A 26,339-nucleotide genomic window follows, 5' to 3' on the forward strand; every position below is an offset into this window, starting at 1 on the left:
CATAATTAGATGTGTTATATCACTTAGTTTTATAAATTCGATAATTTGACAAAATAATTAAATTCCCAACTTAAATTATGTTGTACTCTAATCTGTTCTAGACTATTTCATTTGCCACTAGCTAATTTAATTAAAACATCGGTAGAATTTAGCGCTGCAGAGTTGTTGCACAGAAACAGAATGTTGAGCAGCAAACAAATGTTACATTTCTATATGTGCAGAAACATGCAAGTCTCAACTGCTTTACAACAGGAGACAGAGTATGTGTTGCGCAATTGCCTAATTATTTCAGCTGCTTCTGGTACCACTGAGGAACAGTTGAGATGGTGTGTGTCAAGAGAAAGATGAAACAGTGTTGTTTTTTTTGTTGGCACTAATCAGATTATTTATATTCAAAAGGTGGGTGTCAAAAACATACAAATGTTTTTGTAACTACGGGCTGTTATTTTTATTTTTCTGTTTACTATGTCACTTTAAATGCTGACTTGTTAGTTAAAATATTTTTTTTGTCATGTACTCTAAGGCTACATCTACAATAAAAACTTTTAATAACACTCTAAATCCAACTGCCTTTTCCAATCGTTATCTAAAAGTTTTCCATTCACACTGAAAAAGCTTTTGTCCCTCTACTACGCATGTTTTAAGTAAATGATTACCTTTTTGACAGATCGCAACAACATGTTGAGAAAAAGCACGAAGGTTTTTACTGTAAATGGACTAACAGTGAGGGGAAGCACTTCACCTCAGATGTTATTTGTTATTTTGTTTTTATATACATTTATATTGCAGCCTCTTACGATTTAACCAATTACAATGTTTTAAATTGCAATTGAGATTTGATTTCTATCAATTTCACAGCCCTAGTTTAAAATAAATCATTCTGTGAGATGATTCTGTAGTTTTGTGTTTATTAGTCATGTTAAATAATTTGAATTCTATTTGTATAGTTTCCACAAGAGAACACTCTTTACTACTGATCACAAAACTGTGTTTTCCTGACAACATTTGCATGAGAATCGCAGCTTTTGATCATTTGCCATCTCCATTTCATTTCAATTTCAAAAAATTGTATACGTGCACCTTTTTAAAAAATGTAACTACAAGTCTGGACAACACAGAACGCTAAATCTGTGATTGGTCAGCTTTATAGCGGTGACAAGTGTAGGTGGTGCAGAAGCCATAGTAAAGAGCGAAGGCTTTGTGTTCCAGATTATCCAATTTGGATAAGATACGATTTCATTGCCTAAAAATGCTGTCTCACTTTGGACAGAAGGTCAAAATGGAGAAAAAATTGAATAGAGATGTCAAAATTAGCGCATTACCGCATGTAATTAATTTGAAATATTTAACACGTAAAAAAAATTAACGCAGTTGCAGTTTTTTTTTTTCCTGTTGTGGCCGACGTGATTTTTACGTGCAAAGAAATATGGATAAGGTCAAAGAAGCACTTTTAGAAGGAAAGTTTCAGTATAAATCAATTAATGGACTGCTGGAAGATGTTGTTTTAGTGGGATTTGATATTGCATGGCGACCAGGAAAAACCTCAGCATTTCTTGACTTGATTGGTCCTTTAAAGTAATCAAAAATTGCTGTTTACATGGTAGACATGGAGAGACAGTGATAGAGCCAAATTCATTGGATAGGGATAATTGGGAGGCCATGATCGTATGGGCCGATAGAGGGACATTGGCCAGGACACCGGGGTTATACCCCTACTCTTTCACGAGAAGTGCCATAGGATTTTTAATGACCACAGAGAGTCAGGACCTTGGTTTAACATCTCATCCGAAAGACGGCGCCCATTGACAGTGTAGTGTCCCCTTCACTTTTACTGGGGCATTAGGACTTACACAGACCGCAGGTTGAGCACCCCCTGCTGGCCTCTCTAACACCACTTCCAACAGCAGCCTAGTTTTTCCCAAGTGCTCTCCCATCCAGGTACTGACCAGGCTCAGTCCTGCTTAGCTTCAGTGAGTAACAGGTCTTGGGCTGCAGGGTGATATGGCTGTGGCGAATCATTCGCCAGTTAGTTAGCGTTTGGCCGGCGGCTTGCAGGAATTATATTTATTACTAAGCCACACTTACATGCTATTTCAGAGCGAATATTCAGACTAGCATGGTAAACAGTATAGAAAGTCTGTCATTGTTCAAAAATTAACCAATGTGAATATAAAAGCAACTTCAGCTCAATAAAGCAGGTTAGGCGGAATAGCCCTATTTACTAATGCTTTGTTGTTAAACTAAATATAAATCTACAACATTGATGCTGTTAAAAGCCCTTATAAAACTGAAAATCGTCGCATCAGTCTTTCACCAGGAGATTTCAGTGGCTGAACAACACATCTGTGCATATAAGTCATTCATAACACAACACAATATATCATTAGCTTAGCCTTACTAAAATAGTTTTAAAACAGAAAATTACCTGTCTAACAGTAATACTTCAATCGTGGTGTCATTCAAAAGTTTCAATTCAGCATTTGATTTTACCGCGTCTGTGATTGTCTCGTGAATGCGTGGCGCTCATGCAGGCGGGCATGCGCGAATGGCGGATCTGCGTGAACAGATGCGCAGAAGTCCGAATCTACATTTGCTGACAGACTGTTTGAGCTACCTATCAGAATAATGGGAGATGTCGGCCCGACAATATTTAATTGGATGAACATTTTTTAGTTTTATGCCTTACCCCGAATATAAAAATGCATATAAACACATTAAGATCATTTACTTTAATCATTACTATTGGACTGTAAAGAGATTTTCAACCAGCACAACAAAACATGTTTCTGAATACAATCACCTACTGCACCTTTAAATTTGACATGTTTCCCCCCTACACGCAACTTTTGTGTAAGCGACTGCTTCACGTTGCGGTATCAGAATCCTTGCTTGTAAAATATAGCCATACTTTAGAATGCTTAGTTTCAGCAAATTAGATGAACGCGAACGTGCGTGTTGATGAATCTGAAGGGAGTTGCTCACCGGGTTTGCTGTACTGCGAGTGTTGTCTGTCTGTGTGTCTGTCTGTCTGTGTGTTTCTGTGTTTCTCTGTGTCTGTGTGCGCATGTGTGTGTGCGTGTGTTTCCTAGCAACCAGAGAAAAGGCCTGACATTGCTGACCATCGGTGTCCAAAGTCTCTTTAAGGCATTCTATGAGTGTTCTATAGTCTTTGCAGTGTCCGTATTCCTCAAAGCTGTTTAGAATTAAATGTTTAGAGATGGTATGACCAAAGTTCCTGTAAGAAGTCTGTAGTCTTTGGTACGTGCCTTTGATGTATACCTTGGCCACATTGTCCCCTGATAATGTCAATAGACTGGACTGTCTTGGCAACTGGCTGAATCTAAAGGAGGACTAAGCAAAATTGTTTCTACTTTATAATTAATGTTCTCAAATTGCAATACAACTTTACAATGAGTACAATCATTTGTATTTAATACTTTATTATTATTATTATTTATTTATTTATTTTTTATTATTATTTTCCAATTTCCTTATTTGCAATTCCTGTATTTTCGGAAAAAAAGTTTTTTTTGTATTGCACTTAGAATTCAACATGGAAATATTTTTTGTTTATTGGCATTGATTGTTTTGAAATTCAAATGGCACTTACATGTATTTTTATTTATTTAAACATGATTTATTACAAAAAAGTGTGATTAATTAGTTAATTTTTTGATCAATTGACAGCCCTAATTTTTATACAAAAACATGTTAGTCTTGACATGTTAGCCTCGATGTAAAAATTCTTCTGGTCTATGCATTGTGCATCTCTCATAGAGTTATGCAATGCACCAATTTCTTTAAACAGCAGGATGAATGTTCAACTCTTGTGGGCGTAGTACTCTAATGAAGTGTACATTAATAAAAATAAAATGGGCTGTTAAATCTGTGTCACGCAGAAAGACCCTTCAAAGTCTGTTCATTCAATCCTTTGATAAACAACAGACACTCAGTTTGACTTCAGGAAGCTAAGTGATTTAGAGAAGTGAAGGTTAAACAAGAGCCAGTAGGAAAAAAGTCAGACAAGCTGCAATATTTAAAAAAAATTTCCTTCCCACTCTAGACATGTTACGTGTTCATTCTGAATAACGTGTGAGATATTGTTATTACAGTATGTAAGTTTGCTGGTAGGTAGGTGACTGGAGTGATAGAACGTTGTTGTTTTTTTGTGAGAGACTCCAGAACTACAGGAATGCCAATTAAGAGTTAAAGCATGTCATGTAAGAGTACTGCAGAAACTCATGGCCTGCAGTCACCACTCCTTTCTTTCAGTCTTCAGCCCCCTGAGCTGCACTTCCTTAATGGTTTGATGGTGGTAGCAGACATGTCAATGCAGGACTTTTCCCTTTTCCTGCACAAAACAGAAGTGACAACCTTTACCGCTTATGGAAAACAAGACTGGCTTTTTGCATGCTTTTATCATTTGTCAAGTATAGAGCAAATAGGGATGCTCTGAAATGCTTAGTCACAGAATTATTTTGGATTTAAATAGCTTTATTTTTAGTTTTTTTACCAAAGATGAGCAGACACTGTTATAGGCTTTACTATAACCTGTCAATTAAAAAGAAAAGAATATAACATTTTAAAATAATGATCTATTAGTGCATGTGTTTACTAACATAAATAAACAAAGAAATTTGTATTTATTGCAGTATTTATTTATCTTTGTAACTATAGTTAATAAAAATAAAGTTGTTTGTGGTGATGCGCTGGCACAGTAGGTAGTGCTGTCGTCTTAAAGCAAGAAGGTCATCAGTTTGAGCCTCGGCTGGGTCAGTTGGCGTTTCTGTGTGTAGTTTGCATGTTCTCCCCATGTTAAAGTGAGTTTACTCTGGGTGCTCTGATTTCTCCCACAGTTCAAAGATGTGCGGTAAAGGTAAATTGGGTTGGATAAATTTTCTGTAGTGTATGAGTGTGAATGGATGTTTCCAAGAGATGGGTTACAGCTAAAAGGGCATCCGCTGCGTAAAACATATGCTTGATAAGTTGGCAGTTCATTCTGCTGTGGTGACCCCAGATTAATAAAGGAACCAAGCCAAAAAGAAAATGAATGAATGTGTGAAAAATGTTTAATATTAGTTTACACTGTAAAAAGTGTGTTCCACACAATATATTCATATTGCCAAAACACAAATTAAGCTAAGTGATCAAATTTAACTGGATTGAACATAAAACAATTAAGTTTTTCTAAAAAAAATCTAAGAATTGCATTGTTTGAGTTCATTTAAAATTTTTAATTCTCCTAAATTTGGGGTTGGAGGACAACTATTACTTATTATTAAGACAATTATATGGGGGCCATTATTATTTATGTTCAATCCACTTTAATTTGTGTAAACACTTAAGTTAACCTAATTTGTGTTGAGACAACATAAAGGAATTGGGTGGAACCCTGCATTGTTTACAGTGTGTATATATATATATATATATATATATACATATATATATATATATATATATATATATATATATATATATATATATATATATATATATATATATATATATATATATATAAATATATATATATATATTATACTTGGGAAAACAATTTTAAACCTTTTTTTTCTCATAGTTGACAGGAAAAGGTTTGTCATTGAGTAAAAGTAAGCTAAAATTGAAATAAAAAAAAATCCTTAGAATAGAAATACTAGATGAACCAGATGACTAAAACTTGACTTTCCTGGCCCACAGGGTTCTGTTTTAACACTTACAAACATCATTCCTTCATGCTGGAGTGCTTCATCCTTCATGCTTCTAACCTCCTTGCACCACTTTTAACCTCTTTGCTCATTAGAATAAGAACAAAACAAAACTGAGCACTTTAAATTGTCTACCGACTCTTATATTGGGGTCTTTGTTTTTTTTATTCACTGATGTTAAATGCAGTGCAGTCTTTTGCTTTTGTTTATATTGAATTTACATGCAAGGGTGCTATCTAATAAGTAAAAATACTTTAATTTGCCCTAGACCATTTTAATGTGGTCACGTCATTAACCCAAAAACATTTCCTGCTTGTTGCCGAACTATTTCATAACTGTAACAAGAGACAATTTAATCATACCTTAATGTTAAAACAGCTATCATTACATAATTTATCAATATGTGGCTTTTTTTTTGGATTTTAGGAAGCTCTTGAAATTAAAAATTTAAAATAGGAAATATGTTGGGACCATTGTTTTTGTTTACATCCTTCAATATGGTCTATAGTTTTTTAATATATTCTCTTGGCAAGCCACTAAGTTTTTTTTTCCAAAATTGACAAGAATGAACAACATGCAACAAGAGTAATCACAAAAACTGTTCCAAGTGCATATGTTTTGGAAGTAAGAGCAGAGAGCTGTCCCAAACACTTGATTGCATAACTTTGTGTACAGAGCCGAAATCCTGGCTCTCAGAAAGCAGGCAGTGTAAAAGATGACAGAGAGGGCTAAAGGTGATCTGGAATGTGTTTTGGCTCCAGTTCCTGGCTTGTAGTCGGCACACGTTTATGTTTGTAGTAAACGAATGACCTCAAATCAGGACACAAAGTCCCCCCCCCCCCCCCCTTCTCTTCTGGAATGAAAAAAAATATCTTCGAGGAGCGGGAAAAGGGAGTTGCTCAACACAGCTGAAAGCAGGGTCTGAAAGCAGCACTTAACCAGTAATAAGGAAGAAAGCGGCTCACAAATAGACACAAACAGTTGTACCAACACACCCTCGACTATAAGGCGTGCACACACACGCCGGTGCTGAGTGGAGGAAGGTGAGGGCCACAGACACACCCTGCTGTTCTTGGATCAGTTGAAAGAGTTATCTATGAGCCGAACACCCTGGAGTTCAGTCTTTTCAGCTTCATCCCGTGTTCGTTCTGCTGCCTGCTCTGGAAATAGATTAATAAGTTGTGGACAAGATTTGAATCCATATCCTTCTCTTGTGGAAGGATATGGCCATACATTCAGGTAGAGTACCTGCATTTTAATCTATTTATTACTTTTTTTGTAGTGTTAGATGTTTGCTGATGTGAAAGAAGTCATGTTGAGGTGAGGTGTGGTAACTGTGGTTGAGTTTGAACTAGTGAGCCAGCTGTTTGTGCTGTCCTGCACAGGATTTATTGCTGTTTGAACTGAAGTCTCGCTAAACCACAACATTTACTCATTCCTGAGCCAAAGCAGTCCACTCTCAGAGATTTTCCTTTTGCCATTGAATATGTTGGACATTTTTGTGTAGGCTGTTGTGGAATGTGGCTGATTGTTTTTTCCTTTGAATATTGATTGTAGTAATTATTGTAAGTTTATTTTATATTCAAAACTTTTTTATTTTAATAGATTTTTACATTCTAGAATTGTTTTAATTTGAAGTAATTTGTTTAAATAACTTTTTTTCATTGATTTAATTTAGTTATTTGTTTCTATTTAATTGATAGTTCACCCAAAAATGTTAATTTACTCTTGACAGTTTTTTTGTTTTGTTTTGTTAAACAAAAGAAAGGGAAACATTGACTTCCATAATATATATTTTTTATATATGGATATTTATGGATATTGGTTTTCAACATTCTTCACAATATCTACTTTTGTGATCAACAGAAAGTTAAGCAAAACATTGCTCAAGGGTGTTAAATGATGAAAGATTGTCATTTTCGAGTGAACTACCCCTTTAATCTATTTTTATTGCTTTTTAGTTCAAGTTTTTTCCTTGTGCATTTGACATTTTACAAGTTTATTGTTTATTTAATTAATAATAAAACATTTATAAAAACATTAAAAAATTTCTGCTTTTCAGTATAAATAAATGTTTCAATGAAATAGTAAACTTAAAGTGATGCTTGTTGGCTTAGGTTTTTATTTAAGATTTTACAATAAGTATTGATCAGTAACTCAAGATTCGCACTGCAAATGTGGTAAACAAGTGCTTTTAAGATGTCTTTACATAGAAAAGACTGATCTGTGCCTTTCAATTCGGCCATTATGGCACACAAAACCAGATTTATTTATGCCAGCTTTGGTTCTAGTATCATTTAGGAGAATCTTTGTAAATGCATTCATGCAACCTCCAGAATGCTATATGTTTATTTTATTACCAAAGTATGTTTTGCTTGTTTTACCTGACAACACTTCTGGGTGTACAAGGGACAGTAAGGCCAGGCGAAGGGTAATGGGATTTGGGTGTGATTCAGGTCAAACTTGAATGCACTGTCCATAACAAAAACTTTTAAAAGATGATCTTTTGTGCAAAAAAACGAGATTTCATTCATATGTGACACACCTCTAAACACTTGAGAGTGTCAAAGCACACTTACTTGTACCACCTGCTTCTACTTCTTTGTCTTTTATTGCTTTCATGCTTATAAGTGAATTTCTGATGCACTGTAGAAACCAAAATGTGAAAAGCCCATTCTGGAATAGCTCCAGCTGGAAGGGGCGGGATGCTTGGGTGATGGATAGAAGTTCTCTCTCTGTTCTTAAAACCATCTGTTTTCTCCCTCAGTGGGGAAAAGAACAAACTTCTTTTGGGATAGAACGTATGAGTCAACCACAGGGCAAGGAAACGTACAGACTTACTATGCCATGCTTGGTGCTGTGTTATAAATCAGCTCTTGGACAAGGAGGTTTGACAGAGTCCAGGCAAAAGTCAATGACTGATTATCTGTCAGATCCTCCTCCTCCAGATCGAGGTGCCTAGACGTGAAATATTAGATAAGACGCCAGCTATTTGGACTGTTTCGTATAGCTTCGGTACCAGCCACCAGGACAAGCTATTATTGATTTTTAAGGTGCGACTGATTGAAGACTTAGGGTCATTTTTCTGTCACACTGCCACAATAAACTTCAGCAATATTTCAGATAGTGAAATGCTTTTTTTGCACGTCTTTTTTGCTTTCCTCAACACATTAACTCAGCGCATCTCGTGTTTGCGCTGACTGTCTCAGAGTTGCTCGGTGGTTTTGTATGTTATGTAACATTTTATGGACGCTTGCCAAGTTAAACTCCAGCATGCTTACACAGGCACCGAACATTACAGGATGGAAGGGGGGAAAGAGCTTTGCATTAACTCGACACAACCAACAATTGGTTTTAATTCCTCAGCAGTCTCCAGGTTTATCTAGGCATCTTCTGTGTTGCATACTATCAGGTCAGGCGAATCACAACATAAACAAACTCACCAGTCGCATTGTGGTGATGATGATCAAATGACAGCAAGGATGAATGGGTAATTCAGGAACAGGGAAGCTTCCTAGCATTATCCGGCTTAGTTGTTATGAAAGAAGTATGCATACAGGCACAGACAGAACCTCTGGTAATAAAGTGGCCTTTATATGATTACATCAGTTTAGAGCTTTGATTTATTTGATTTGTTTTAAGTGCACTATGCCAGAACCAATATGCCTAATGTCCCTGAGCTATGAAAAGTGCTTTGTCAGCTAGACATCTACAGTCCTGTTTCTTATTTCAGTGAATCATGTCTGTATACAGCTAAGCAAGCAAACAGAATGTATATCACAGATTTCATGCCACTGCATATCATATATAGATTATTAGTCATTTTTTCATTTTTAGTTTGTAATTTAATAACTTTGGTAAAATAAAACCCATATAATTTAAACAAAAAAAAAGTTCAGTGTACTTCTACTTTCAATGGGGTAATGTTTAAATTGACTACATGCATTTCTTCTGACAAAAATGTAACTTTCTGTTATCAATAAAGACAGCTTTACGTTTTTCAAAACAAAAAATTTTATTGCGGAAAAAAAATGTAGGTAATGACTTTATAAATTATGACGACAGACATTCAAAGTTTAATTCTAAAATCAAAATATTAGCTTCGAATGTAAATATGATGTTATAAATGAACGGTCTGAATGACCATTCTAGTAGTTAAGAATTGTGCTAGTTTCAGTCTTAATCTCATGTTCAATTGATTGCATGTTAAATGTTAGAAAAAAATAACTTTTTCCGTGTATACGAAGTTCAAAATTCCAGTGAAAATAACATGAACTAGTAAAAATGAAACCATTGACACACACGAAATTACTTTGAGTTGAATAAAACATTTTGGCAAATGTAAAATTGTAAATCAATATTGTTAGAAGCTAGTGAAGTAGCTTGCAAAATATAACAAAATACATCCTGTTAGTTATATGCAGCCTTAGGAGGCCTCATTTATACATGACTGCATGCATTTTGTGCTTATGCGACCTGTGTGTCCCACGTTTTAACCCCTTTTTGCCTTGTATTTTTGTTGTTGCATGTCTTGAGCACGCAGTTGAAAAAAGTAAACTCCGAGCGGAAAAAGCGCGTTATGTCAGTCTGACCTTTTTCATTCTCTAATCAAATGAAAGCAGAGGCGGAGTTTCTGTTAAATCGTCTGTTTGTGTTGTCAAGACGACTACAGAGATTTTTAAAGATGGAGGAGAGATTGCGGTCACTCTTTTGAGTTATCCGGTGCTATATATGACTTAACAAATCTTGAATATCACAATATTATTAAATATTAAAATTATAACATTATCAGCAGCAACATTACGTACATACGCATTTTGTTATTGCCTAGCGACAAAAAATGCTTTTGGAACATAAAAGCACGTTTGGCCCATAGACTGTAAAATATATGGACGTAGTATCCGTGACGTCACCCATAGGTTTCTAAAGAGCGCAAAAGAAGCCACAAGTAGGCGTGGCCAACCGTCGCCATTTTGTTCGCGCGTCATCACACCCACGGCGGGATACCAAACAAGGGCAAAGAGGCGGAGAGTGAGCGGAGCTACAGACGCATGCTGCATTTTGCTTGGACCTGGTTCATACACCTGGTTTACTTTGGGAGAACGCTTAATACTTTATCACTTGTGACTCGTTTGTATTCTGACCACTTGTGCTTGCTTGTACACTATATCAATTAAGTGTTTAGTCTTTTAAAAACACTGCTGTAATACATTGAGCCACTAAACATTGTTCTTATGACGTTTCTCAACAGGAGGAAAACGCGAATTACATCCAAACACCTCAGATATAGTCTGTGTTAGTTAATGTAAGACTATTGATGAAATCCAGCATAACACTGTATGACAACGCTTCAGATGACTGATCTAGAGCCTACAGCTAATCAATTTGACAGATTCTGTAGTGCATTACAGCTCTAAATATAAATATAAACGATAAATGATCTTAAATAAATCAAATACATGTATAGAGATGGTGTATAAGTATATAACTTTACTCACATGGGAAACGGAGGCCACGTGAATGGTTTGTGTGCACAATTAAGTGCATTCAGCATGACATTCCATCAAATAATTGTAGGAAACAAGTCCAAAAGGCAGCTGACTGTGTAAAGCCACATAAAACAACACAGAAATACGATAAATATGCCGAGTTCAGTGGCTAATCTGCCGGATTCAGCTGAGGTGACATGACGGCGACCAACGAGACCTAGCTGTCACTCAAGTGGCCACGCCCTTAATTATGCAAACTTAATATAACTTAATATAAAGGAAACGGATGAGTTATAAAAAAATTCACCCCCCTCACAGTTGTCATGAAGGGTAATATTAGCTGTATTAACCAAAATCTTTTTTTGTACCAGGCTGTAAACACCTTTTTTTCTGCTGTAAAGTTGGCCATTCTAAATGTGGGCTCAATTTAAATTTGCTCTGTTTTGGAGCCAGGAGCGGCCAGGACTAGCGGAATTTCGGATGAATTGCAGTTTTAGTTACTTCCGTATTTGCTTCCTGAGAGAGAGCGGGAGGTTGCCGCTTGGTTTGGCCTTATCGGCCCTCTAGACCATAAAATTAGTGGCTTAAACTGATCCATGAACATCAAAATCCCATTTTACAACACATGAGAGTGTCAACTTTGTAAGCATGTTCATAATCCTGAAAGAAAGGAGAAAACAATCTTAACAGAATTGTGATCCAGTTTTTTTCTAGTTTATTTTTAACATTTATTTTGCCCTCACAGAAATACATTGTGTATTCAATATTTTATTTAAGTAGAAATAATAATAGTTTTAAATAGTAGTAATAGTCACTGTTTTGTTTAACAGACTTAAAATTGAAAAAAAGAAGAAAAAAAAAGAAACGTGTGTATCATTAATATTTAAGCTTCTGAACATAAACAGGCACACAATTACATACACTCTTATCAACTACACTGTTGTCGTCTGTTCACTGTTTCGTCAGCCGTTGAGCAGTTCTTTATGGTTGAATTTATAACATACCCTGGCTCATTCACAAATCAGCGGTTGTAAATTGATTGAACATGGTTATATAAAGGACATTGTTTTCTGGTCGTATCTTTCTCAGATAACACCTTCAGATAACACCTTGGTTGCTTTATTTTTTTGATTCTCACTAATTTCTCTGTAAAAATAACAAAAACAGAAACATTTCATGTAAAGTAAGTGTTTGTGTATTCCTGTTTGTTACACTTGTGTGGCACATTTATAAAGGTTGCAAAGATAATGACCAGTGTGACAACTTGGCGACTCTCCCAACAAACATGTCATGTCAGGTCAGGTTTTTTCAAGTTTGAAAGAATGTGCATCCATTGTTTCATCCCAGGTAGATGTCAAAGGTAATGTTACTACAAATCAGCAAACAGGCATAGAGAAAGCTTCAACAATACCATCCAGTTTTCTTAATGAAATGTTTATTAATTTAACTTAATTTTGTCATTGATATTTCTAATTTTAATAATATAATTATACTATTTACAGTATATTACACCAGTATATTAAAATATTTTAAACATTTTTATATTATCATTTATTGATGATATTTATTTATATTATTTATCATCATATATTATTTTATAATAGATATTTACCTTTAGTCATTTAGCAGACGCTAAGCGACTTTCAATCAAGAGGCAGTACACACAACAATAATACAAAGGAACTGTTCGGGCTTAGATAAGTGCTAGAGTAAGGAGTTTAAAGGGTCATGAAACACCAAAACACATTTTTGAGCTGTTGACGTACACTGTAATAAGTCATTTCGGGGCCTTGTAGATTTCATTAATATTAATACGTACACTTTATTTAATAAATTAAATGTTCTGATTTTAGGGCATATTTTTACTTTGAAATTACTTAAAAGTGTCTGTAATAAAATCTAATTAATTTTCTTATCAGAATTTAGCTATTATTTTTGAATAATTTCAAAAAGGGAAAATATTAGTTAAATCCAACGTGATAAAAATGAGCATTTCCAAATTAGCCAGGGCCACAACGCCAAGCCAAAGAAACGCTGCCCTCGCCAGATACACGAGTGATGAGTGCCTGTCATGACCCGGAGGTGGACATCTCGGCAATTGTCAAATGACATTTTAAAATACGTACCATCTTTAGAAACAAACCGCAGAATTGAGTTTTAAACAACTACATTCTCGCTTGAACAACCGTTAAAACTTTATTTTATGGTACATTTAGAGCAATATTTGATTATTGTATTGGTTCTGTTCAGTACTTGTGTGGGATTGAATCAGATTGAACTGTTTGCTGGGAGATCGGGGATCTTTTTATCGCACTAAACCTTATACTCATCTGCATGTATTGTGTACTATAGCTAGTGTATAAATGCATGTGGCTGCGTTACAATGAAATGCTAATCAATCATATTAATGTTTTACGTTATTATACAAAAAGGCAATCTGTTTCGGGTGGCATCCGACTCTTACAATTCATTTAAGAGAGCCGATTCCTAGAACCGAACCGAGTCATTTGACTCTTTCATCAGACAACACAGAAAGCCTGCATTGTGAACTTGTCATGGTCTCATCCAAAGCAATTTATCGGTAAGTGTTGAAATGTCCAACTCTTTTAATTAAATGATTGTTATATATATTTCTGTATAGCACGTAATTCACCAAGTAACTTTAGCTACTTTTGTCACGTTGTTTATTAACAGACGGTTTTAGCACATTTATAAACGAAGTTAACAGAAGGTGTTTGTAACGTTAATGCTAATTTTGAGGTATTAGACACTGTTTGAGTTTTTAAAAAATGAATTTTCTGTTAACTTAGAGTTAACTGTGTTCTATTTCAGCACCACATTGAGTTAAAGTGACCACAGAGGTTTAGTGAGCACTGAGGAATAAAGTAACGTAAGCGAGGTAAGCACTGGCCTTCATTTCATTATGACCCTCATTATCAAACCATAACAAAAATGATATTGTCTAACGCTATTTACTAATTAGAACTTCTTGTATAGTGTCAAAGAGACAGACCAGATGCATCAACCGGCAAGTCTGTATCAGGAAACATGACTGACCACGAATGGATAACTGTCTAGGTTGCAAGCAGGAGATACATGTTACAGTTAAGTATTTCAGCTACAACATACTGTTAAATCACAGTAGCCATATTGCCATTAATGGTAACTTTAAGTTCTTACAAGAGAATACGATGCAAACACAGAAATGGGCCTTACTATCTACCTTGAAGTCACATATGGCTGTAATTTCACAGTAATTAAGTGTAAAACAAATCGCAGTGGCTTACTGTGAAAGTAATACAGTAATAATATTATTATTAGTCAGTAATTTACTGTTAACTTAGGATCAAATATTTTAGTGTATCAAAAAATATATATATTTTTTTTCTTCTCTCATTTGGTTTATTAAGTGAGTGCTGTATTTGAGAGAGAAGCCACTGTGCACTGTGGACCTTTAAAGCTGCTGAGGAGCTCTTGGAGTAGACAGAGATCTGAGACTAAAGGTAGAGTTTCTGACATTAATCATGTTTACAGTCTCTGACAGTATAACATAACATAATAACAGATAATAACATATTTTCTCTTTTTTTCCTTTTTTTTCCTACTGTTGTTCAGTGTTGTTGGACAATGAAAAACTGACAGGAACTAAACAGCTTGTGATGGCAGTAATGTTGACATGAACGGGGCCTTTTACAAGTGATTGCCTAAAGACACCATCATCATCATCATTATCATCATCATCATCATCATCATCTTCGAAGGTGTTAAAAGTTCTAATAAACCTTATCTTTACTAGGCTCAAGCCCCAGCTGGACTGTTTTGGCCCAAGGTATCCGATCAAGTGACTGTTGAAATGCGACTGGCCCTAGCGCATTGGCACGCTAACTTAAGGCGCAAGAGTGGAAACACAGCTCTTGACTACATTTCCAGAGCTTGTGTCCTCCTGGGTTTGACCTATGCATTTTAGTTGTGACTAAGAATGGTGTTTTACAAGTGACTGTCTAGTAAACACTGAAAGAGATTAAAGGGTAGTATTATCATGAACTGCTGTGTCCTCTTTGCCTCAATGAATTCATTCATTATTCAGGCAAACAATACTTTTCATGCATTAAATCAGATAAATTTCACTTTAAGTGTATTGTTTTAAACAATATTGTTTAATGTCCAGTTGTTTAAAACTATGCTGTTTAAAAACATTATCAGAGTCTTAGTTATGATTATTAGTTTGTTTAAATGTACAGTTTTTATTGTGTATAATATGAAGAGATTGTTGTTATTCTGTTTTGTGGCTCCACACTGCTCAACAGGCTCCGCTAATTTGAGCTAAAATCAATTAAATTTTACTCTGTCCATACTTGTTGAATTTAATTAATATTGCTTGTAATGTTACCTCAATTTTATTGTGTAGACAAAGTATTATTGTCTAGAGTTGATGAACAGGCTCCACACATTTAATGTTAAATCTAAATAAAAACATTGAGTAGTTTTCATTAACATTGTGTCGGTTTTTCGGTTCAATTAAATTAATATTTTTGTTTAAAATTTCTTTAAGTACTGTTTGTGGTTACTCAATTCAAATGACTAATTTTAAATAAGCTAATTTAATTAATTGTTACCTAATCCATTTATGTTGAATTTATTTAATAATATTGCTTGTAATCTGTTACCTCAAATTTATTAAGTAGATTTGGGGTATTATTTTTTTACAGTGTATATGTGTCCCACACTGCTAAAATCACTATTAGGACACATATATTTCACTAAAAAGTGATTATTTCGAGCAAATTCATACTTCTCGTTTGAAACGAATTTTTGAAGCTGCGTCACAGTGATAAGATCTTAGCGTGTATTCCAGTGTGTAGACTGGACATCTTTTCCTGGGAGTACCTTGTAACGTCTTCGAGTGTGCTGCATTCATTCATGAGTAAGACTTGGTTCAAACCAATCAGCGCGCTCTATTTTGTATAGGTTGTAACTTCATTAATGTGCATGATAGCTTCGAAGACCTTTTTACCTGTTACAGTGTTCAGACGGCAGAGAGGCGTCACGTTGTGTTGCCAAAACAAGCTAGAGAACAAGAATTGTTTGGAGATACGGGTTGTCGGTGTTGCGTTTATAATTTGCTGTAGTGAAGGTTTTGTTTTCATTTTCCCTCTGTGAGAGTGCTGCTACTCGTGTGAATTACAGTGCATGCAACAGAAATACGTGTCTAAGGGACATTTTTTTTACCCGAGAGCTTTTCTCATCTGGAAATGATGAAATTCGTTTTTGCCGCTCGTCTCCTTTTAATAAAGAGGCGGCTCCAGTGTGTGTTGATTGTCCTGTCTCTACAGATTTGGTAAGGGATCAGTGTCCTAGTTTGTAAATTCAGATAGCAAGGTTAGTTTGTATCATGAGTAGGGTTGGGTACGGAAACTCGGAATCGGTATGCACCGGATCAAATCAGCATATGAATTTCGGTGCCTAATTTCGGTGCTGTTACAAGAACGTAAAGCAGGTCGCGCACCAGAAGTGCCGCTCGGCAACGCGCAGCGCCATGCATTTAAGAATTTGCAAGTCAGCGGCTGTCTGCCGTCATGACGGTTCATATTTCGGCCATGCCACAGAGCGCCATCTGAATATTTTCATTTTAAATAAAATGCAAATGTGCACGTCTGGTGTGTGATACTATTAACTGTCATGTGCGCGCCGTGCCGCGGCTCTGAGCGGCGCATCTGCTGTGTGACGCGCTTAAAAAGCGTAAAGGGGTGCATTAAAGACACACATGAGTAAGCATTGTGTCACACTATCTTGTAATGTTTAATTCTAAACAGCTTTGAGGGATACAGATTTCAGCGATGTCTGGCATTTGTTATTGTAGCTTATAGAAGGCAAAGAGCACAGTACGGCGCATGTGGTGAGCGACTTGCTTCATCAACACGCAAGATCGCGTTCATCTAATTTGCTTAAACTAAGCATTCTACAGTATGCCCATATTTTGCAAGCAAGAATCTGACACACCAACACGCAACAGAAGTTGCGTGTAAGGGAGAAACACATCAAACTTATAAAATGTGAGGGCTCATGAAATCACCTTAAAGGTGAGAAATGGACCATCTCTGACAGCTTGTGACATCATCTGGCACATTATCTGAGTACATTTACCTGGACACCAATACTCTGATTTTAATATGATTAAGACAATACTCAAAAAGATCAAGATCAGAAGTCTAACACGTAAACAGTGAATTTTTCATATCTTAAAGTACCACAGACACAAACTGCGGAGGAAACATTTATAGGATGGTGACTCAATGACATTGATTGTTCTGTGTTATAAAATGTAACTGGGAATTATGAATGTAACATTCAAAAAGCAACTCATGTAAACACCTGAGTCATATTATTGTCTTATTCAGATTAAGGCAAATCAATAGATCCCTGATGTCCATGTAAAAGTAGTCACAAGCCCTAAACCCAGAAAAAAAGGTGCTCCTGATTTTGATGACAGCTTTTCCACAGATTAGTAGTAAGCTCATGTAATGTTAATGGCATAATGCAGCAAATGATCAAAAGAAATATATTAATGCAATTCAAATAAATAAAATATGAATTGATGTTTACTTTAAACTTATTATAAATATATATTTATATTGTTTAATTATAATGATAGTGATATATAATTTTCTTTTTTTTTTTTTTTGTCTATTAATTTTGTGTCTAAAAGGTATCGGTTCAGGCACCAGTACCATTTTAAAAGTATCGATTTAGCACCAGTATCGAAAAAAAAAAAAGATACCCAACCCTAATCGTGAGCATTACTCTTTCAGTGTTTAAAGACAGACCTTAGTCAAATGATTTTTAAGGTAACAAAGTTTACTGTACGTTAATATCACCACAATATTATGACTAAAAAATCTGCTGTAAAAGCTGCTTTCCGAGTGTAAACATGTAAGCACCACAGTCAAACTATTTCCGTCATGTAGGATTTTTGTTGCATTTTGTAAAAGGAATAACACACGGCTTTCTGATGCTACCTACCGAGTGCATCTAAGTCACTGAGAAATGCAGATGGTTTTTTCTCTCATTTGCAATGGGGTAACAAACATTGCATGAAAAAAAAAATGATTCGATTTAAATATCTCACTTGTCACGAGGGGCATGAATGCAATTCCTGAATGAAAGAGCCAATCTGCAGTTAAAGTCCACCATTTAATAATTTTATTACTGATGGTCATGTAAACACAGTCACTGTCTTTATCCCCTGCGTCTGTGTGTTTGTTTTGCCTCTGTGAAAATCTGCACGTGCCCAAACCAACACTCCCATTTTTATGCAAATTTTTACAGACCTTCCCTCTTTCCCTCCTCTGACACTCCCTCTAAACAGAGCTGAACACGCCCACTTCCACTCTCACTCAGCACAGCAGAGATTTCTTTAATTATGTCATTTGACATGCAATGACACGCAGTCAAATATTTCGCCGAACAGATCAGCCATTTTTGATTTTGATGCTCATAAACAATCATAATGTCCTCGTGCTGCAGGAATTAGGAGGTTTGCTGAAGGTGCACAGCTTTCTTGGGTAGTGCAAGGTTATAATAGTTTTGGATTTTTCATTAGTTTTAGTTTCTATTTCGTTTTGACTTTGTTTTCAAATTCAGTTAGTTTTTATTAGTTTTAGAGGCAGATTTACTAGTTTTTATTAGTTTCTATATTTTAAAATGTCTTAGTTTTAGTTTAGTTTTTATTAGTTTCAGTATTAGTTTCAGTTTTTTTTCTGAATGAGAATATTTGTTATGTGCAAGATACAAAATCAACAGAATAAATATTGTATTATAAAAACTCAGCCACACATTTTTTGAAACATGTATTCAGAGAACACATAAACACTATCATCATATATAATAAGTGTGTGTATTATGTGTGTATTATCAGATTCCTGGAACTGGATTGGAGAGGTGTTATCCACATCATGTCCATTATAAATTTGTAGAAGTTATACATTAAAAAATACCCTTAAATATAAATTTGTAGTACTACTTCAGTGAACTTGAACAAGTATATTAAAATCCATTAATTTCCCAGAGTTGTATTTTTTTCAAAGTGTGCTTTAAAATTTAAAAATAAGTTAAATCTTTGTAGACTAGAAATATATGTACAGTATATCATTCATTTTTAAAATGTGGGCAATACATTATAGACTGATTTTATTTAACAAATATTATATTAATATTATTTTTAATTCAACTATGGAGTGCAGCTATAGGGGGCCTACAAGACATTGTGGCCAGGGGCCTCTGAATTATTAATCCGGGCTTGGTTATGGGAAATTCAGATTTCTAATGTGGATGTTAGGACTCAACATTATGTAGTCAGCAATGGTAATTTCAGTCAGTTAAAACATCATCATGATCTGAAAAATGTCTTACAGTAAAGTTTTTTACTAACTGTAAACCCAACTGAATCATGCTTCACTTATTTAAACTCCATTACAATTGTCTGTTATGAAATAAACTTATGTTTTTTCTCCAGGTCCTCTCATTTAAGCCCTCGGTTTACCCGCGCTGCAGTTCAGTTCAAGTTCAGTTCAGTCACAGAAGGCTGTACTGTTTGTGTTTGGTTCACAGAATCACGCATGCGCAATATTATCGGTTCACCGCTTCTCAATGTAACTAGAGTCAGAGGGGGCATTAGGCTTGTTATAAAGTAAGAAGTGGGTGGACAAGTGCTTACTGGAGACGCAAATCGTTTTAAATGATTGAGTTCAATTTGGTGAAATAGTTCTACCGGTTCACTCAGAAGATTCGGTCAAAAAGATTTGTTCGCGATTGCGATACAGAAATAAAACCCATTATTGGGCACAAATGTGTTAAAGTTATACTTTTAAGTCTTTGTATTTAATGCTGTCACCATGCTGCTGTTATGTCCACGCGTTGTTTTTGTCGTGGGAGCAACAGCGAGGATGACTCGAGGAGAACCGGCTCGATCTGGCCAATGGCAGCAGGAGACTCTGAGGTGCGAAAGGGTCAAACACAAACACCTGCAGCGCGAATTATATTTACTTCTAAAAGGCTTACAGTAAGATTATGTATTAAATACCATTACAAAAAGTAAAACGAAGGAGGTTTTTAATATAATTTTAGTTCGTTTCAGTTAGTTTTGTATTTGCACAATACAGTTTCAGTTAGTTCTAGATTTTGAAAAAACTCGTTTTTATTTTTATTTCAGTTAACAACAATTATTTTACATTTTAGTTTTCGTTTTTTCATTAGTTTTCGTTAACTATAATAACCTTGGCCTAGTGAGGGGTTTGCTTCTTTAATAAACTACGACAGTTTGCATTCACTGTACAGTAAGAATGATTAATTAATCCATACGAAACAGTCCCTTAAAAGTCACATCTCGCTTTCAGTTTCGGACTCGAGCATGTTTTGCACTCACACACAAGCGTACCGCGCCAAAGCCCAAGTGAACCGCGCTCAGGTCTGGCTAAGTGAACCGTGCCTGAGCCCGATTCAGCACACTCGCACTTCTCAAACGACACGGTTCGAATAGCATAGTGTGAGTAGGCCCTAAGTGTCCAGTGTTTCTACAAGTGGTTTGTCAAACCCCCTTACCTTTGTCAAGCACACTTCATAAATACACAATTTATGAATAATAATGTAATATATAGTACTAATTATATTAATATCATTAACACATATTTTATAAATAATATAATTTATGTAAAATATTTATATTAAAATAAAAATTTCCTCACCTTGAGGCTGGTAATTTTTTCAACAGTATGATGAAAACTGCACAGCACTGTGTTCATTTATACACAATTTTTTTAGCAGCACAATTCTTTTTCATACCCAGGGTGTCCAGTTTATTTTGAACTAAAAGGTTTTGCATTACGTGTTTAGAAAAATCTTGTTGCTTTGAAGAAAACAAAAAAGCATTTGTTTGAGGTTTAACGACAGGTTAGTCCAACATGTGATAATGTCAAAATACATTAAAAAAGCAGTTATAATTTCAGAGGTGTCAGAATATAGGGCAGGAGGTAGAGAGGATTGGATGAAATGAGTTCAGAAGGATGTTATGTAACGAGAAGAACTTGGATGTGAATCACTCTTTTTCACTCCTCTTTTTCTCTCCTCCCATAACCTATTTGCTGTGCTCAATCTAGCATCCTTTCTGCTGTTAGCCGCTTATATTTCTTGAGTCAAGCTGCTGGCCTGATTTTCAGAGTAGCCTCTTATTTCTTTAGTTTTTCACTCCTATAAAATCTTTATAGTGGGCCCCAATTTAGATTAATCTGAGGAGATTTGTTGTAAAATCCAGTTTTGTGTGTCTGGCTCTCATGCGCTTATCATTTTGATGACTTAATGGCAGTGGGATCCCTTTACGTCATTGTAGAAATGAACACAAGTCCACTAGGACCTATTTTTCAGGCTAGTGCTGAAACTAAAGTGACGCTGATATTGTTTTTCAGAAGGTGGTTGAAACCAGAAAGTAAAAAAAGTTGCAAGAAAAGCGTGTTTAGTCCAAACATATAATTGAGAAAAGACCAGAAATTGGTAAAATAAAATAAAAACATTGGGAATTAAACAGAAAATTAACCTCTCCATTTTGGAACTGGAAATATTTTCTGTAAATTTATGTTTAAAGTAATTAGTGGTCTTAAGGAAGCTTTTTTTTTTTTTTTTTTTTTTTTTAATAATAAATGTTGTAAATAGGACCTTGAAGTCCTTTCAATGGCTTTAGACTTTAACTTTTATGTTTAAAAAATAGGAAGAGCAAATTAAAGCTGTTGTTAAATTGCTTATTGTTGCTTACCAAGTTGTGTTTACTGTAACTTTAGCTTATCCAGGCACATGATCAAAAGTACCAATCTCATTGGTTGACCAGTTTAACATGCTGCACCAAACCAAAAAACAAACTAGAGGCTTTTTGTAAATTATGTTTTAGGCTTGATGTTTTATGGTGAGCATGTTTTGGCTCATAGGCCTCAGCCTACTTTTTTGCAAAAGAATACACTGCTTCCGGTACATTTTGTTGCACATTTCAGATGACAAGTAGGGATGCAACGACTATAGATTTTGGTTGCATGATTATAGTCTGAGGTTTCACGGTTATCACGATTATTATGCATTGATTCATTTCAAAACACCACTAGTTAAAAAATCACATAAAAACTCCTTATATTTTAGTGTTATTGCTGCTCAGTAACCAAATAATACAGCACAAAATAATATTAAAAACAAACAATAGTCCATTTCTCTTCGGGCTTTAAGTAACAAAACTTTTTGGCATTTAAACATAAGTAATATTTCACACTGAAAATAAATGATAGAACAATAAATAAATAAAAAATAAGAATAAGGACAAATAAAAATAAATGTTATTCGTCTAATGTAAATCTAAGTGGCATATGAGCCAAATATTTCACTTTTAAAGAGAACGAATGTAGTCAAAGGCTGCTGAACCTCTGTCTGAAAGTTACTTTTAATAAACTATATTAAAAAATAGTTAGGTATTTTTAAAAAATTTTGTATATTTAAAAAAAAAAGAAATGTGTATATTCCATATGAAGCTAATGGGTCAGTTCCTTTTTTATGTGCACTCCCATCATTCTTTCAAATAAGTGTGCCTAGAAAGCGCGATCGTTTTAGGCCGTATATGCGCCAAATGCTCATCGCTCCCAATATGCAGGCAAGTATATTCCCTTAGAAATAACAAACTTGCGCACGCAAAAGACGCATTATGTAAACAGCCCTTAGTTAATAGCCTCAGCCATAGTTAATCCAGTGTGCGTGCGTATTACCCTCAGTGTACAAGCTTGGAAATTTAAACTAGCGTATTGTTGGCATAACTTTTAGTTGCAGCAGTTGTGTTCCAGAAACGTGGTGTTGAAGCCTTTACGATTAATAAACTTTGATGAATTAAAGCGCAGTTAATAGTGAAAACAGTTCATCGTTGCATTCCTATTAACTAGAGGAAATGCTATCTACATTTTTCCCAATCTGAAATGTGGTGTACGTTTTAGCTATACACTTCCTTGTCGGACACATCCATGAGAAAACAGAGCTTGTTGTACACAGCAAGAGAACCTCTGAACTAAACCCTTCCCAAAACCCAACCAATGTTGTTTTCAAAAGCAATTGTAAAAGAAAAGTACACAGAGACCACACAGTTTTATCATAATTTTTACATTCATTTTAAGTATTTTGTGTAACCTTGCTTCACTGGGTTTGAACCTGGCACTCTGCAATACATAGCTATGGAGCAAAGCACACCAGAAAAGTTGCCCAGATGGAAATAGAATGGTGAGGCAAACATATTCGATTACAAAACTTAGACACTATTAGGTTGTTTTGTGGTATTTCTTTGCTGTTGTGCAAAGTACTGCACGGAAAGAGTCATTTATTTGTTGATAATGTGTGAAAAGGAGCAAATGTTGTTGTTATCCTACTGCCCCATAGCATTTGTTTTACGTAGGAACTGCAGTGAAATGTATGTTAAAGTTCATTTCTGCGGTTTCATCAAAAATAGGCTGAGGCACATATTTCCTATGAGCCTGTGTTGGAAAACACTGTTGTCATGAGCTGTTAATGTGAAAGGCCACAGTGCTATTCATCAAATGAAGTTAATGGAAAACAGCATTCAACTACAATAATTCCACTTAACGATATCACATTCTCAGGGATTGTTAGAATTAATTTAAAAAGTTATATGCCAATTAGCGAACACCACTGTTTCATATACCTGTCCATTGTGTGTGATTTTGATGCTCTGCTAGTTGATATAAAAGCGGATGTGGCAGATGTAAATTTTGGTGCTGCACCCTGAGTTAATCCTATAGAATAATGGTCAACCTGTAACGATTCTGATAGTCTTAACAGATTGTTTACATTGCTTGTAATAAAAAACTCTGTGGCATTACACATTTGGGTGGTTTCGATCTGCTGAACTTTGACTTCATTATCTATTTTGCTTTGTTTGATAAAGGTGGGGTTTTGTAATTTGTTTCGACTTACGGGGCTTGGTGTAGAATTAGCTAGACTTCCTCTGTGGTCAGTCAACACTTTGCAGTGCTGGGCTCTTGTGGTCAATGACAGCACTGAGAATTCACACCGAGTGATGATGACAGCGATGAGTTCTTGGGCTAAAAGCAGACCGTGGTAATGTTTTTTTGTCTCTGGGAAGGCTGAGTATAGTGGTTCTTCATTTCACTGTAATGTAGGAAAGGTTATATGTTTATCATTAGAGTACTTATTTGCATGTTTAATTTCCAGCCGCCTGATTAACACATGCAGGCAGGAAATGGATGGTTGACTCAAAAGTAGGGTTGGGTACCGAAACCTGGTTGGGTATCTTTTTTTACCGGTATGTACCGGACCGAATCAGCATATGGTGCCACTGGTGCTGCAACAAGGACGTAAGAAGTATCAAGGGGTGGATTAAAGGCACTCATACGTACGCGTTGTCACAGCAACTCTAAGCATTTAATTCTAAACAACTTTGAGGAATACGGACAGGCGATGTCAGGTGTTTGTTCTTGTTGCTTGAGGAATGGACGCACACAATGCAGGCAGTACAGCACATACAGTGAGCGAGAGAGGCTCTCTTCAGATCAACACGCATGATCGCGTTCATCAAATTTGCTTAAACTAAGTGTTATAAAGCGCATTTTACAACCAAGGATTCTGACACAGCAACGTAAAGCAGATGCTTTAAAAAAGTTGCATGTAGGGGGGAAACACGTCAAACTTAATGTAACATTTGAGGGCTCATGGAATCAACTTAAAGGCAGAGGAATGCACGGTCTCTGAAAGCTTCCGACATCATCTGGCACTTTCAATGAGTACATACATGGATACCAATGCTCTGATTTTAATATGATTAAGACAATACTCTGATTAAGAGTCTAGACTACCATGTAAACAGGTATTTTTGATTACCTTAAAGAACCAGACACCTGCGTTGCGTTATGCGAAGGTTATTTCTTTACATTCAATGTGCAGTATCAAATTCCATTAAAAGAGCACTCTTTTAATACTCCTTACCTAATGTAACATGTAAGACGGAATCATGAAAAGAACATTCTAAAAGCAACTCATGTAAACTCCTTAATCATATTATTCTTATTCAGATTAAAGCAAATCATTAGATCACTGATAATCATGTAAACATAGTCACAAGCCCCAACCCTAGAAAAAAGTTCAGTATTTTGTTGACATTCTTTCCACAGGTTAGTAGTAACCTAATGTAATTTCATAATGCAAATCCTAAATTCATGCTAACCAACAAATGATCAAAAGAAATATACTAATGTAATTCAAATATATAAAATATGAATTAATGTTTACTTGAAACTTTAATTATATATTTATTTTGTCAAATAAAAGATTTTTCTTGAGTCATCCACCAAAAATTTGTTTCTCAAAAGTATCGTTTTAGGCATCGTTTTGGCACCGGTACCGTTTTAAAAGGATCGATTTAGCACCGGTAAGGAAATAACCCCAAACGATACCCAACCCTACTCAAAAGTAAATATTTCTCACGTCGTCATTGGAGATTACTTTGTGAATCATTCAATTAATTGTATTCTAGTATTTAGACTGCTTTAAAATGTTCTGTTTCTCTGGACTTTGGTTAGTTCAGATTAAGAAGTTGTTGTGAAACTTTCCCAGTAATGGCTTGCGGCTGGAAGGGCATCTGCAGCGTAAAACATATGCCATAATAGTTGATTGTTCCTTCCAATGTGGTGACCCTGATAAATAAGGGACAATGCTGAAGGAAAATAAATGATTGAATGAGTTTGTGTGAAACATCATCATTTTTGTTTCATTCTGTCAATTGCCTTTCCTCTACTAATGTATAGCTCAGAGTTGTGAGAAATAAAGTGTCAAATGGGATTATATATTATGTGAGTTATGTAAGTCTCAGAATTGCAAGAAAACCTTTGAATTTCTACATCTTGCAATTTTATATATTTTTTCAAAAGTTTGAGTTGTATTATATAAGTTTAAAGCTTAAATCTTTTTGTTCACTTTTACTAGGTTCACACCAAATGTTAATTTAATATTAACGTGAGTAAATTAAAGAGCAAAAATATGCATAGAGACATTTCAGCTGGGTGGTATGCAGTGTTGGGTAAGTTAATTAAAGTAGTAATTAAAG

The 26,339-nt window shown here is 35.3% G+C and overlaps 1 protein-coding gene and 2 long non-coding RNA genes across 20 annotated transcripts in view; 2 read left to right on the forward strand and 1 right to left on the reverse strand.

Annotated features, from left to right (window-relative positions):
- LOC141376790 (uncharacterized) overlaps positions 1-19,789 on the reverse strand; it is a 49,637-nt gene extending 29,848 nt beyond the window's left edge. Inside the window, exon 1 of the long non-coding RNA XR_012387965.1 lies at positions 19,054-19,789. This is a non-coding gene — a long non-coding RNA (uncharacterized lncRNA). The remainder of the gene's footprint in view (positions 1-19,053) is intronic.
- mrtfab (myocardin related transcription factor Ab) overlaps positions 1-26,339 on the forward strand; it is a 70,606-nt gene that overhangs the window by 18,146 nt on the left and 26,121 nt on the right. For 6 of the 18 annotated variants that reach the window (XM_021480121.3, XM_073917689.1, XM_073917687.1 and 3 more), the window contains exon 1: positions 6,822-6,941. In XM_021480121.3, coding sequence (XP_021335796.2) covers positions 6,926-6,941 — 16 coding nt within the window. In that variant the 5' untranslated portion in view covers positions 6,822-6,925. 18 annotated transcript variants of the gene reach the window in all.
- On the forward strand, positions 12,876-15,682 carry LOC108191711 (uncharacterized). The gene is made up of 6 exons (XR_012387963.1): positions 12,876-13,772; positions 14,024-14,090; positions 14,189-14,295; positions 14,602-14,694; positions 14,807-14,887; positions 14,988-15,682. It is a non-coding gene; the product is annotated as an uncharacterized lncRNA (long non-coding RNA).

Source organism: Danio rerio, chromosome 12 (assembly GCF_049306965.1).
Source record: "Danio rerio strain Tuebingen ecotype United States chromosome 12, GRCz12tu, whole genome shotgun sequence".
NCBI classification, from domain to species: domain Eukaryota; kingdom Metazoa; phylum Chordata; class Actinopteri; order Cypriniformes; family Danionidae; genus Danio; species Danio rerio.